General features: G+C 48.6%; 1 protein-coding gene across 3 annotated transcripts in view; it reads left to right on the forward strand.

Annotated features, from left to right (window-relative positions):
• Positions 1 to 15,725, forward strand: part of wdr7 (WD repeat domain 7) — a 323,738-nt gene that overhangs the window by 63,265 nt on the left and 244,748 nt on the right. For all 3 annotated transcript variants that reach the window (XM_031802280.1, XM_031802281.1, XM_031802282.1), the window contains 4 exons: positions 1,437 to 1,670; positions 2,622 to 2,912; positions 3,041 to 3,237; positions 14,367 to 14,458. In XM_031802280.1, coding sequence (XP_031658140.1) covers positions 1,437 to 1,670; positions 2,622 to 2,912; positions 3,041 to 3,237; positions 14,367 to 14,458 — 814 coding nt within the window. The remainder of the gene's footprint in view (positions 1 to 1,436; positions 1,671 to 2,621; positions 2,913 to 3,040; positions 3,238 to 14,366; positions 14,459 to 15,725) is intronic.

Raw genomic sequence — 15,725 nt, forward strand, 5'->3', positions numbered from 1 at the left:
TCTCTCTCTCGTTCTTTCTCTCTCTCTTCTCTCTCTCTCGTTCTTTTCTCTCTCTGTCTTTCCTCTCTCTCTCTCTCGTTCTTTCTCTCTCTCTCTCTCTCTCGTTCTTTTCTCTCTCTCTCTCTCTCTCGTTCTTTCTCTCTCGTTCTCTCTCCGTTCTCTTTCTCTCTCGTCTCTCTATCTGTTCTCTTCTCGTTTCTCTCTTCGTTCTCTCTCGTTCTCTCTCTCTCTATCTTCCTCGTCTTTCTCTCTCTCTCGTTCTTTCTCTCTCTCTCTCGTTCTTTCCTCTCTCTCTGTTCTTTCGCTCTCGTCTCGTTCTTTCTCTCTCTCTCTCGTTCTTTCTCTCTCTCTCGTTCTTTCTCCTCTCTCTCGTTCTTCTCTCTCGTTCTTTCTCTCTTCGTTCTTTCTCTCTCGTTCTTTCTCTCTCGTTCTTTCTCTCTCGTTCTTTCTCTCTCGTTCTTTCTCTCTTCTCCTCTCTCTCTCTCCTTCTCTCTCTCCTTCTCTCTCTCCTTCTCTCGTCTTTCTCTCTCTTCTCCTTCTCTCTCTCCTTCTCTCGTTCTTTCTCTCTCTCTCTCCTTCTCTCGTTCTTTCTCTCTCTCTCTCGTTCTCTCGTTCTTTCTCTCTCTCATCTTGGAAGAAAGTAAACTAATGTTGTGACGTCCTAGTCCAGTCATTATAGTCCTTGTGAAGTCCTTCTATGTGAACATCCTTTCCTTTGCAAAGAGTAAATGAGACTTGCTGTGGTTAGAAAACAGAATGAGATTCTGTGGAAAAAAAGATGGGGGACATCGGAGGTGAAATATACCATGTTAACACACAGTGACGAAACCTGTATCTAAATCTTTGCTCCTGAATCCAGACACAGTGAAATGGAAGGGTAACACGGTGATTAAGATTGATGGATTTGATGTTCAGAGTTGACATATACATTGAACTTCTAAAAGTATTGGGACACAGTGACACATGGTTTTGTTTTTGTTTTGGCTCTGTACTTCCAGCGCTTTGGGTTTGAAATTATATGTTGACTGAGGTCAAAGTGCAGGACTGTCAGCTTTAATTTGAGGGTATTTTCGTTCATATCGGATGCACCGTTTAGAAATTACACCATTTGTTGTACATAGTCCCACCATTTTAGGAGACAAATTCACTTATGTGTATTAAATTAGTAAAAAGTGAAGTGTTTGGTTCTAAATTCATAGCACGCATTATAATAATAACCTCCTCTTATAATGGTGAGACGTTAGCATGTCTTGGTGGATATGAAATAAAAGGCTAACCTCTTATAATGGTGAGACGTTAGCATGTCTTGGATATGATATAAAATGCTAACCTCTTATAATGGTGAGACGTTATGTGTGATATTTGTGCGTATGTTTCTTTCTCGCTCATCATTATTCACGATTCATTCAGGATTCTCCGTCTTTGTTGTTTCCCAGGGCAACCTGCAGAAGTACTCCAACAACAGTCTGGTGGTGCAGGCCATGAAGACCAATCTGACAGACCCTGACATGCACGTCCTGTTCTTTGACGTGGAGTCTGTGATCATCCAGCTGCTGACGGAGGAGGCCCAGCGGCCCAACCCCACCCTGGTCTCCCCAGAGACCCTCCAGAAGGCCCAGGGAGCAGCCGACAAAGGAGGGTCCTTCCTCGCCAACAAGATCTTCAAACAGGTGAAGGAGGGATGGCTAGTTGGTCCTGCTGGGTTGGGACTGGGATGACTACCTGTATAGTGCACTTTTGTCTCTGGCTAAATGGGGATGAGGGCGCCATGCTGGCTCTGGCCAAATGGGGATGAGGGTGCCGTGCTGGCCCCCTTATGGGGACGAGGGCGCCGTGCTGGCTCTGGCCAAATGGGGACGAGGGCGCCATGCTGGCTCTGGCCAAATGGGGACGAGGGCGCCATGCTGGCTCTGGCCAAATGGGGACGAGGGCGCCATGCTGGCTCTGGCCAAATGGGGACGAGGGCGCCATGCTGGCTCTGGCCAAATGGGACGAGGGCGCCATGCTGGCTCTGGCCAAATGGGGACGAGGGCGCCATGCTGGCTCTGGCCAAATGGGGACGAGGGCGCCATGCTGGCTCTGGCCAAATGGGGACGAGGGCGCCATGCTGGCTCTGGCCAAATGGGGACGAGGGCGCCATGCTGGCTCTGGCCAAATGGGGACGAGGGCGCCATGCTGGCTCTGGCCAAATGGGGACGAGGGCGCCATGCTGGCTCTGGCCAAATGGGGACGAGGGCGCCATGCTGGCTCTGGCCAAATGGGGACGAGGGCGCCATGCTGGCTCTGGCCAAATGGGGACGAGGGCGCCATGCTGGCTCTGGCCAAATGGGGACGAGGGCGCCATGCTGGCTCTGGCCAAATGGGGACGAGGGCGCCAATAGGGTGCACCCTTATTACAGATTATTTTCACATTATTCACAACAAAAGTAATTGTTGGACTTATACAATTACTTGACCTTTTGTACCGTGTACCTTCTCATGAGAATCTGACTGTATAACATTTCCTTGGACAATAATCCAATTGAAATAGTTCTCATAAGAACTGCTCACAATAAGCAACAATAATTATTATTTCTGTTGTTTTTCTTACTAACAAGCGGCCATTTTGTCATGTCCAACAGGTGAAGGAGACGATGAAGGAGACCATTAAGGAGCACCTCCTGGATGAAGACGAGGAGGAAGAGGAGGAGATGAGACGTGAGGAGAAGTCTAAGTCTCTGTCGCTGTTGGAGTATAACCTGACTATGGACACGGCCAAACTGTTCATGTCCTGTCTCCACGCCTGGGGCCTCAACGGACCCCTGGACGAGGTGTGTCTGAGCAGACTGGGCATGCTCAAACCCCACTGCCCCATCTCCTTCGGTCTCATATCCCGCGGAGGTCATATGTCTCTCATGCTGCCCACCTTCAAGGTAAGATTTAATTTTTTTTAATTTATGGATTTTCTGTATTTTTTGTGTGTGTATATCTATTTGTGTAGTGTGTGTGTGTGTGTGTGTGTGTTTTTAGACTCAATATGTAACTCCTCTGTACTAATTAGGAGTCCCTGCTGCGTCAGATGGCCCTTTCCACGGGCAGGAAGTTGTCCCTGTCAGAGATGGTTGGCAAAGGGACATACGGAGTGTCCCGGGCCGTGACTACCCAGCACCTGCTCTCTGTCATCTCATTGGCTAACACCCTGATGGGCATGACCAATGCCACCTTCGTGGGAGAACACATGAAGAAGGCACCCGTCAGGTACGCAGCGTTGTCACCGAGACCTGGCTCGGGTGATATTACATTAAAGGGGCAATCAGCAGTAGAAACGATAACAAAGCAGCCCCTGTTTCGGTAAACAGCTGAGGAATGAGGCTGGATAAACATATCCACTCTATCAAATGAATAGATGGAGCTGTGGATGCAAGGCCTGACCAGCCATGATGTCACAATGATAGTTTGAACCATGTTTTGAGGCCATATGGTTTTTTAATGTTTTATTTCAGTTTAAGATTGTCTTTGTTTACTGACATTGGAGTGAAAACACGTTTATATTTGGGTTCTGGTGGACTGTGACAGTTGAACAGAGCTCATGAGGGATGCAATATTCTTAAAGAATCAATGGGTACATATTATTCATTTAGAAGTCCAAATATACATGTAGCAATGGCTGATTGCCCCTTTTTTTAAAAGATGTGCTCACACACACTCACACACATCACATACACACCACACACACACACACACTCATACACATCACACACACACATCACATACACACATCACATACACACCACACACACACACACATCACATCACACACACACACACATCACATCACACACACATCACACACACATCACATACACACATCACACACACATCACACACACATCACACACACATCACACACACATCACACACACATCACACACACATACACACCACACACACACACACCACACACACACACACACACACACACATCACATACACACACACAGAGGCAGAAACCAATAAAATACACACTCGATGTGTGTGTATGTAGGTAGAACCCTGCTCGACGTGTGTGTATGTAGGTAGAACCCTGCTCGATGTGTGTGTATGTAGGTAGAACCCTGCTCGAGGTGTGTGTATGTAGGTAGAACCCTGCTCGACGTGTATATATGTAGGTAGAACCCTGCTTGATGTGTGTGTATGTATTGTCGTGTCTTTGGCTATGCCGGATTAAGTGATATGACATGCTATTCTATAAAATAATTTCACCATAATTAATATTACCTGATTGAGCTAATCATGTAAATGTAATTAACTAGAGAGTCGGGGCACCCCAAAATAATATTTATAGAGATGTTATCTTCCGAATAAACTCTTAAAGACCTAGTAATATTTTACATCAATAGCAGTCAATATTAATCGTCCTCTTAATTCAGTCTCATCTGAAAGTTGTAAAGTCTTGGTTATCTGCACAAACCCTGCCTAACAAGTTGAATCAGCAATACAGAATTGGGTTTAATTATTTATTTACTAAATACCCAACTAATCACACAGAATTACACTTACATAATTAAATCATAACTTGATTACAAATTAAGTCATAAGGAAAACGTCCCTAGCGGGCGGAACAGATGTGACAGCTTGTTACTCAAAGGAAAAGGGGCTGGGTTAGAGTGAAAGAGCGGGAAGACTGAGGGACATAGAGAGAAGCTGTGTTATCGCAAATACAGTATCTGATGCATTCTAAATTACCGCCCATTTGGAAAAGGAAAATGCAATAAATATTTACTCTGAACTGCGCTTCAGATGGTTGGTGGTTGATGAAAGACCGTGTTGCCAAACCGAGTCCTTTGTCCTTTGAAGAATGTCTCTGGTTGTCAATAGGATACGTTGTAGTAATGTCGTTGTGTGGTAGATGGGATACTCTGTCTGTTCCTAACTCAACGGCTAGGAGGTATCACTTCTGTAGTGAACAATAGTTCAAAGTTCATACCATTCGCAACCAAAGCTCACGCTGATGTTGGCTTCGTTCTGTAGTTATCTGAACCATTCTGACATCGGACCGTCGTCCTCACATCCTCAGAACAGGAGGTTATATTGTTGTCAAGGCTTTATATAGGAAGGGAGAGGAGGGCGTGTTTGAAAAGTTTTATAGCCCATGTCTCTTCACAGGGGCGTGTCACTGATTGAGCATAGCCCTAGCTTATGAAAACCATAATCTCACATTATGAATGATTATTTAGAAGCTAAAACCACATTTTATCCCATCACGAATAATTTCATATTCAAACATTTAAATTGAACAACAATTCCATGTGAATCCGATAACTCTGATGTGTAGACTTTCCACTATAGAGTTAGGATGACAATCATCGATGAGAATGTCTCGGATGACAACCGAACTGACATCATATTCATTACGTACCACCGCATATGTTCAATTGGTCGGATTACCAGAATATAGTTCATTTCCCCCCACCTTCTGATGTTCCCAGAATCTGTATGTATGTTATGTATGTATGTTATGTATGTTATGTATGTGTGTGTGTCTAACATTAAGAAGGGTGCTGTGTAGCTTTGAATGGTGGGTAGATCCCCAGTCTGTTATACCCCCAGGCCCCCCATTTCCTCTGTGGGCCCCTGGCCCTGTGATTACCTGTCCCCAGTCTGTTATACCCCCAGGCCCCCCATGTCCTCTGTGGGCCCCTGGCCCTGTGATTACCTGTCCCCAGTCTGTTATACCCCCAGGCCCCCCATGTCCTCTGTGGGCCCCTGGCCCTGTGATTACCTGTCCACAGTCTGTTATACCCCCAGGCCCCCCATGTCCTCTGTGGGCCCCTGGCCCTGTGATTACCTGTCCCCAGTCTGTTGTACCCCCAGGCCCCCCATGTCCTCTGTGGGCCCCTGGCCCTGTGATTACCTGTCCCCAGTCTGTTATGCCCCCCATGTCCTCTGTGGGCCACTGGCCCTGTGATTACCTGTCCCCAGTCTGTTATACCCCCAGGCCCCCCATGTCCTCTGTGGGCCCCTGGCCCTGTGATTACCTGTCCCCAATCTGTTATACCCCCAGGCCCCCCATGTCCTCTGTGGGCCCCTGGCCCTGTGATTACCTGTCCCCAGTCTGTTATACCCCCAGGCCCCCCATGTCCTCTGTGGGCCCCTGGCCCTGTGATTACCTGTCCCCAGTCTGTTATACCCCCAGGCCCCCCATGTCCTCTGTGGGCCCCTGGCCCTGTGATTACCTGTCCCCAGTCTGTTATGCCCCCAGGCCCCCCATGTCCTCTGTGGGCCCCTGGCCCTGTGATTACCTGTCCCCAGTCTGTTGTACCCCCAGGCCCCCCATGTCCTCTGTGGGCCCCTGGCCCTGTGATTACCTGTCCCCAGTCTGTTGTACCCCCAGGCCCCCCATGTCCTCTGTGGGCCCCTGGCCCTGTGATTACCTGTCCCCAGTCTGTTGTACCCCCAGGCCCCCCATGTCCTCTGTGGGCCCCTGGCCCTGTGATTACCTGTCCCCAGTCTGTTATGCCCCCCATGTCCTCTGTGGGCCACTGGCCCTGTGATTACCTGTCCCCAGTATGTTATACCCCCAGGCCCCCCGGCCCTGTGATTACCTGTCCCCAATCTGTTATACCCCCAGGCCCCCCATGTCCTCTGTGGGCCCCTGGCCCTGTGATTACCTGTCCCCAATCTGTTATACCCCCAGGCCCCCCATGTCCTCTGTGGGCCCCTGGCCCTGTGATTACCTGTCCCCAGTCTGTTATACCCCCAGGCCCCCCATGTCCTCTGTGGGCCCCTGGCCCTGTGATTACCTGTCCCCAGTCTGTTATACCCCCAGGCCCCCCATGTCCTCTGTGGGCCCCTGGCCCTGTGATTACCTGTCCCCAGTCTGTTATACCCCCAGGCCCCCCATGTCCTCTGTGGGCCCCTGGCCCTGTGATTACCTGTCCCCAGTCTGTTGTACCCCCAGGCCCCCCATGTCCTCTGTGGGCCCCTGGCCCTGTGATTACCTGTCCCCAGTCTGTTGTACCCCCAGGCCCCCCATGTCCTCTGTGGGCCCCTGGCCCTGTGATTACCTGTCCCCAGTCTGTTGTACCCCCAGGCCCCCCATGTCCTCTGTGGGCCCCTGGCCCTGTGATTACCTGTCCCCAGTCTGTTATGCCCCCCATGTCCTCTGTGAGCCACTGGCCCTGTGATTACCTGTCCCCAGTCTGTTATACCCCCAGGCCCCCCGGCCCTGTGATTACCTGTCCCCAATCTGTTATACCCCCAGGCCCCCCATGTCCTCTGTGGGCCCCTGGCCCTGTGATTACCTGTCCCCAGTCTGTTATACCCCCAGGCCCCCCATGTCCTCTGTGGGCCCCTGGCCCTGTGATTACCTGTCCCCAGTCTGTTATACCCCCAGGCCCCCCATGTCCTCTGTGGTCCCCTGGTGAGGCGTTGCTGAAATTGGGGAGGATTGCCTGGTTTGTATTGCGCTGTTGTTCAGTCTTAGTTTGCTATTTGTACAGTGACCCGCGAGCAGAGACCGGGGCAGAGGTGGTCTGATTGTTGGAGCTTCCTTCTCTTGGTCTCATAGGGAAGCTGAATGATTTAACAACATGCTGTTGCTGAAATGCCAGAAAGATGACAATTTTATGAAGTCTGTCGACGGCTGGCCCGGTGCCCCTTGATGTGTGTTTTGTATTATTATCGTACATAAAACGGGGGGGGGGGGGGGGGAAACGGACAGACATGGTGCATAGTTAACGAGGGAGTACAGGTGGACGGACAGACATGGTTCATAGTTAACGAGGGAGTACAGCTGGACGGACAGACATGGTTCATAGTTAACGAGGGAGTACAGATGGACGGACAGACATGGTTCATAGTTAACGAGGGAGTACAGCTGGACAGACAGCCATGATTCATAGTTAACGAGGGAGTACAGATGGACGGACAGACAGACATGGTTCATAGTTAACGAGGGAGTACAAATGGAGGGACATACAGACATGGTTCATAGTTAATGAGGGAGTACAGATGGACGGACGGACAGACATGGTTCATAGTTAACGAGGGAGTACAGATGGATGGACAGACATGGGTCATAGTTAACGAGGGAGTACAGATGGAGGGACAGACAGACATGGTTCATAGTTAACGAGGGAGTACAGATAGACGGACAGACCTCTTCTCATCCTGTCCTCTAGCCATACAGATACTCCAAGCCAGTCCTCAATATTTGAAAATGTTTTTTTTTTCATGTGGTCTTCCTTAGATTTATGACAGTATTCTAGAATAAATATCTTCCTGGTTAAAATGAAAAGGATCTCCAGAAAGCCCATTAAACAATGTATTAGCCAGGGCCTAAAGTGTTAACCCCCCCCAGCCAGGGCCTAATGCGTTAACCCCCCCCAGCCAGGGCCTAATGCGTTAACCCCCCCAGCCAGGGCATAATGCGTTAACCCCCCCAGCCAGGGCCTAATGCGTTAACCCCCCCAGCCAGGGCCTAATGCGTTAACCCCCCCAGCCAGGGCCTAATGCGTTAACCCCCCCAGCCAGGGCCTAATGCGTTAACCCCCCCAGCCAGGGCCTAATGCGTTAACCCCCCCAGCCAGGGCCTAATGCGTTAACCCCCCCAGCCAGGACCTAATGCGTTAACCCCCCCAGCCAGGACCTAATGCGTTAACCCCCCCAGCCAGGGCCTAATGCGTTAACCCCCCCAGCCAGGGCCTAATGCGTTAACCCCCCCAGCCAGGGCCTAATGCGTTAACCCCCCCAGCCAGGGCCTAATGCGTTAACCCCCCCAGCCAGGGCCTAATGCGTTAACCCCCCCAGCCAGGGCCTAATGCGTTAACCCCCCCAGCCAGGGCCTAATGCGTTAACCCCCCCAGCCAGGGCCTAATGCGTTAACCCCCCCAGCCAGGGCCTAATGCGTTAACCCCCCCAGCCAGGGCCTAATGCGTTAACCCCCCCAGCCAGGGCCTAATGCGTTAACCCCCCCAGCCAGGGCCTAATACGTTAACCCCCCCAGCCAGGGCCGAATGCGTTAACCCCCCCAGCCAGGGCCTAATGCGTTAACCCCCCCAGCCAGGGCCTAATGCGTTAACAACCCCCCCCAGCCAGGGCCTAATGCGTTAACAACCCCCCCCAGCCAGGGCCTAATGCGTTAACCCCCCCCCCCCCCCCCTACCCCCCCAGCCAGGGCCTAATGCGTTAACCCCCCCAGCCAGGTCAACACATGTCATGTAAAATAGGAGCTTTAAACACCTCTGACAAGTATTACTTTAAGTTGTGCATCTGTCGGCCTGGTACACGTCAGATCTCTGTCGGCCTGGTACACGTCAGATCTCTGTCGGCCTGGTACACGTCAGATCTCTGTCGGCCTGGGACACGTCAGATCTCTGTCGGCCTGGGACACGTCAGATCTCTGTCGGCCTGGGACACGTCAGATCTCTGTCGGCCTGGGACACGTCAGATCTCTGTCGGCCTGGGACACGTCAGATCTCTGTCGGCCTGGGACACGTCAGATCTCTGTCGGCCTGGGACACGTCAGATCTCTGTCGGCCTGGGACACGTCAGATCTCTGTCGGCCTGGGACACGTCAGATCTCTGTCGGAAGTTTACATACACCTTAGCCAAATACATTTAAACTTATTTTTTCACAATTCCTGACATTTAATCCTAGTAAAAATGCACTCTCTTAGGTCAGTTAGGATCAGCACTTTATTTTAAGAAAATGAAATGTCAGAATAATACAGAATTATTTATTTCAGCTTTTAATTCTTTCATTACATTCCCAGTGGGTCAGAATTTTACATACACTCAATTAGTATTTGGTAGCATTGCCTTTAAATGGTTTAACTTGGGTCAAATGTTGCATGTCGCCTTCCACAAGCTTCCCACAATAATTTGGGTGAATTTTGGCCCATTCCTCCTGACAGAGCTGGTGGAACTGAGTCAGGTTTGTAGGCCTCCTTGCTCGCACACCCTTTTTCAGTTCTGCCCACACATTTTCTATAGGATTGAGGTCAGTGCTTTGTGATTGCCACTCGAATACCTTGCCTTTGTTGTCCTTAAGCCATTTTGCCACAACTTTGGAAGTATGCTTGGGGTCATTGTCCGTTTGGAAGACCCATTTGCGACCAAGCTTTAACTTCCTGTGTCTTGATGTTTCTTCAATATATCCACATAATTTTCCTACCTCATGATTCCATCTATTTTGTGAAGTGCACCAGTCCCTCGTGCAGCAAAGCATCCCCACAACATGATGCTGCCACCCCCATGCTTCACAGTTGGGATGGTGTTCTTCAGCTTGCAAGCATCTTCCTTTTTCCTCCAAACATAACGATAGTCATTATGGCCAAACAGTTCTATTTTTGTTTCATCCGACCAGAGGTCATTTCTCCAAAAAGTACAATCTTTGTCCCCATGTGCAGTTGCAAACCGTAGTCTGGCTTTTTTTATGGGGGTCTTGGAGCAGTGGCTTCTTCCTTGCTGAGCGGCCTTTCAGGTTATGTTGATATAGGACTTGTTTTACTGTGGATATAGATACTTATGTACCTGTTTCCTCCAGCATCTTCACAAGGTCCTTTGCTGTTGTTCTGGGATTATTTGTGCTTTTCACACCAAAGTACGTTCATCTCTCGGAGACCGAACGCGTCTCCTTCCTGAGCGGTATGACGGCTGCATGGTCCCATGGTGTTTATACTTGCATACAATTGTTTGTACAGATGAACGTGGTACATTCAGCCGTTTGGAAATTGCTCCCAAGGATGAACCAGACTTGTGGAGGTCTACATATTATTTTTCTGAGGTCTTGGCTGTTTTCTTTAGATTTTCCCAAGGTAGGCCTTGAAATATATCCACAGGTACACTTCCAATTGACTTAAAATATGTCAATTAGCCTATCAGAAGCTTCTAAAGCCATGACTGGTAATAGCAGTAAGGACTGTCTGTTGAATCTGTTATCCAATGTGCTTGTCTGAGCTAATAGCAGCCCAAAACATTATTTCATTTTAATTTTTATATACTTCAAGGGGTCTTAATATTCATAATCAAATAGCTAAATGACCCTTGACCTTCTTAAAACAACTCCATATAGGTTAGTAGAATCTCCCCTCCCCCGGTTTAAACACATTTTGGCAAAGGGATCCGTGGAATACGTTTTTCAGAGGGTGTAATATAATACAATGTATTATTAATTATGAATCTGTAAATATATGTTTTTGACCCTGGGCAACATGAGTCTGCGATGCTCACAGCGATTATTGGTCTCCAAAGTACTCCACCAATTCAATTTATTTCCAACTCGATGCATCTTGCATTTCTGTAATTTTTTCAGATTTTTTTGTTGTTGCTATAAATGTATTTTAAGCTTTAAAACTGCAAAGTTTTCTCTCTGCCTCATGGAAAAAGCTGTAGAATTGCAGTATATTAGCTTTAAGGCTGCAACAACAAAAACATCTCTCTGTGATGACACATTTGTCGAATTGCAGGAAATTATAGTAGCTTGAAAACGGCAACATTTTTCTTTCCGATGCCAAGAGGCGAGCCTTTAAAATGGTCTTTCCTCGGGACAGAGATTTGGTTTGTCCGGCCATGCTCTGCCGACATCATAAGTAAAACTCCTTGTTTGCTATTTTCATATCTCACTTGAGCTTTTCTGACTATGAAGGGGTCCCTGATGAATTTCTTAACATTAAAGGGGTCCCTGGACCCACAACCATTTGAGAACCCCTGGCCTAAACAACAACAGTAATTGTGTAAAGGCAGGGATGCAGGGCTGTGTTCAAAACAACTACAAGTGTGCTTGCTCTGTTCCTCAACGGCACAGCTAGGAGAACAAAACAAAAAAACACTTATAGTTGAAGACTCTGGTTTGACAGCTGTGTTCACTTGGAAACACCAGTTAGACCTCTCACTCAAACCCTTGTTGTTGTCTTATGTTGCACCTATCCCAATTTCTAATATTACTATCATGTTACTGATTGTATTCAGAGTATTTTCAGTGTTCATTATCAACAAATGCGGCCCGAAAAGTACAGCTAAAATTTAACATGAAATCAACGGTGCAATGTTTAGATTCAGTTTCGTATCAGGTGAATCATTACCCCATCATCTCCAAACTCTTCTGTTTGAATTGCTGCCGTGGTTACACATGTTTTCCATATTGGCCAATCCCCTGGAGTTCAGCTTTTGCTGCACTTTATCCACCCTATTAGTTGTGTGTGTGTGTTTTTCCTGTATCTTGTGTTATCACTGGGTAAGATGCTCAGTGTTAAAGAGGAGTGCATTTCCATGGTTGCATCCCAAATCGAATCCTATTCCCTACGTACTGCACTAAATAGGGATTAGGGGTGCATAGCTGTGTCTGTCTGTCTGGCCTGGCCTTTAGTGTGATAAACAGTGGATGGGCCCTAAATTAAATGGTCTGGGTAGAGGTATTGTACAGCTCTCTCTTTGCGAATCATTGAACAAGCCTCTTCTACAGACTGGGACAATAGGCCCTGATCACTCTAAAGCGTTTCTATGCAGACTCCAACTAGCTGAGTAAATGTGTCCGTGCCGGGTGATGAATAGGAATTCAGCCTCCTGTTGTTCAGATTACCGTTGGCTGTCAGACCACATCTAGCTAGTCGCAGAGGCTTTATGGAGAAGTGTCATCTGGGATCAAACTTAAAGGGGATGAAATACATCAATTAAATAAAGATCCAAAGTCTAAACATAAATATAAATACTTCACTATTGACGGTACAGTTCGTTTCCTGTGAGAAGATGTTGTTGACAGTTTTTACTGTCGTGATATTTTATAGAGACCCACCATGGACGTAGGAGTCACATTTCTGGACCTAACTTGGGGTGCAGGGGACTGTATGAAGGACCCGGATGGGGTGCAGGGGACTGTATGAAGGACCCGGCTGGGGTGCAGGGGACTGTATGAAGGACCCGGCTGGGGTGCAGGGGACTGTATGAAGGACCCGGCTGAGGTGCAGGGGACTGAACGAAGGACCCGGCTGGGGTGGAGTGGACTGAATGAAGGACCCGGCTGGGGTAGAGGGGTTACTCAACGAAGGACCCGGCTGGGGTAGAGGGGTTACTCAACGAAGGACCCGACTGGGGTGGAGGGGTTACTCAACGAAGGACCCGGCTGGGGTGGAGGGGTTACTCAACGAAGGACCCGGCTGGGGTGCAGGGGTTACTCAACGAAGGACCCGGCTGGGGTGCATGGGTTACTCAACGAAGGACCCGGCTGGGGTGCAGGGGTTACTCAACGAAGGACCCGGCTGGGGTAGAGGGGTTACTCAACGAAGGACCCGGCTGAGGTAGAGGGGACTGAACGAAGGACCCGGCTGGGGTAGAGGGGTTACTCAACGAAGGACCCGACTGGGGTGGAGGGGTTACTCAACGAAGGACCCGGCTGGGGTGGAGGGGTTACTCAACGAAGGACCCGGCTGGGGTGGAGGGGTTACTCAACGAAGGACCCGGCTGGGGTGGAGGGGTTACTCAACGAAGGACCCGGCTGGGGTGGAGGGGTTACTCAACAAAGGATCTCATCACTCTCTTTCTCCAGACTTAGTAAAAGCCACATACTTCTCTCTCTGGCTAAACTTCTCTCTCTGGCTAAACTTCTCTCTCTGTCAACTTTAATCCGTCTTCACTCTCCTGAGAGAATAACTAGTTTTGTCAGATTAAATGTTAGAACGTTTCCCTCCAGACCAGGATTTGTAACATCACAGGATCACAGTCGGCCCTGTTAGTGTCAGATCCCAGTACAGCACATGTCTACTTTTAGCTAAGGAGAGAGAAACTGTTCTACTCTTCATTGTCTTCATTAGTCCCAATGCAACAGGTGTAGTCAGCAGAATGGAACACTTACCCCGAGGCTTTTCTTAAAAGGGGGTAGTGTGGGCTGTGAGGCGCTGTAAAGATCACACGTGGAGGTCTGGGAAACCTGTTAACAGCCTCTGATTTTATGTGTGTTACGGTGTATTTTTGGCCCTGGTGATTTAGTCAGGATGGGAAGGAAACCCTAGTGGGAGGAGAACTGCAGGTGTTCGAGGTAATAATGATGGGGCCACCTTCCCTTTAACATTGTGGACTGAGAGGTGGTTGGGGGGTGGGGGGGGGGGCAGCCTTGAGCCTTGAGCCTTGAGCCTTTCAACTACTAGATAGAACAGAACACATCTGAACCTGTAGTTAGCCTGAATAAAAAAAGGAATTTGAGTGTTTTGTATAGTGATGATTTGTTGTTCATCACATCTCTCTGACCACGTACACACACATGCTTACCTACCCCCCCCCCCCCCCCCCCCCTACTACTAAGCTTGTCTTTTCTACACAGTACATGGACACAAGTCAAGCTTCTCTGTCTGCTAAATATTTGATGGTATCTTATGTATTCTATTCTCCAGGCCTCCTAGACCCGGGACCCCTGAGACCCCCAAAAAGACTGCAGCACCCCCCCAGGTGTCTAGTCCGGCCGTGCAGGGACAGATCAAACAAGGTAACTACAAAAGGCTGTTTTCCCTCGGGGCGGTGCTAGGAGATCCACTGATGTACAGGGCAGGCAGCAGGCGCTGTGAACCTCAGATCTAGGAGAGAATCTGCTCCTGGCCTTTCAAACTTAGGATGAGTCCCCAATGCACCCTATTCCCTATATAGTGCACTACACTGGTCAAACATTTTTCACTATTTCGGGGAAATAGAATGTCATTTGAGACACTACCCTAGAATACTTCATATCGTCTCCACAGGAGTACACTAAGGTGTCACTGACAGTCTCTACAATACCAAATCAAGCTGTGTTTGTCCAATGCCCCGAATACAACAAGTGAAGACCTTACCGTGAAATGCTTAGTTTACAAGCCCTTAACCAACAATGCACTTCAAGAAATAAGGTTGAGATCATATTTACCAAATAAACATAATTAAATTATAATCAAAAGTAACGCAATAAAATAACAATAACAAGGCTATATACAGGGGGGTACCAGTACCGAGTGACTGTGCGGGGGTACAGGTTAGTTGAGGTAATTTGTACATGTAGGTAGGGGTGAGGTGACTATTCATAGATAATAAACAGTGAGTAGCAGCAGTGTAAACACAAGTGGAGGGGGGGTGTGATGTAATATATACATTTACAGCACAGCTCACCTGTTATACTACAGGATTGGGGTCAATTCATGAAGTGAGCTGACATTTATATTCAATCATTGAAAAAAAAGACCATCTACTTTAAACGATTTCTCAAAAAATAAAGGATAAGCAAATGAAGACGTGCATTTTTTAATTCAAAACACTTCCTGAATTTACTGACTTAAATTCGAATTGACCCCAGCCCCTGGCGTTTGACCCCAGCCCCTGGCGTTTGACCCCAGCCCCTGGCGTTTGACCCCAGCCCCTGGCGTTTGACCCCAGCCCCTGGCGTTTGACCCCAGCCCCTGGCGTTTGACCCCAGCCCCTGGCGTTTGACCCCAGCCCCTGGCGTTTGACCCCAGCCCCTGGCGTTTGACCCCAGCCCCTGGTCGACAAAACAACAGTTATGTCTGTCTCACTGCTGTCTGTCTGGCCTTGTCCCTGACTCATACCAGTCAAGGGTTGTTCAGTATCTATATAGCTCAGGGAAAGGCAACTGGCCCAAGGGTTGTTCAGTATCTATATAGCTCAGGGAAAGGCAACTGGCCCAAGGGTTGTTCAGTATCTATATAGCTCAGGGAAAGGCAACTGGCCCAAGGGTTGTTCAGTATCTATATAGCTCAGGGAAAGGCTCA

This window comes from Oncorhynchus kisutch, linkage group LG23 (assembly GCF_002021735.2).
Source record: "Oncorhynchus kisutch isolate 150728-3 linkage group LG23, Okis_V2, whole genome shotgun sequence".
NCBI lineage: Eukaryota > Metazoa > Chordata > Actinopteri > Salmoniformes > Salmonidae > Oncorhynchus > Oncorhynchus kisutch.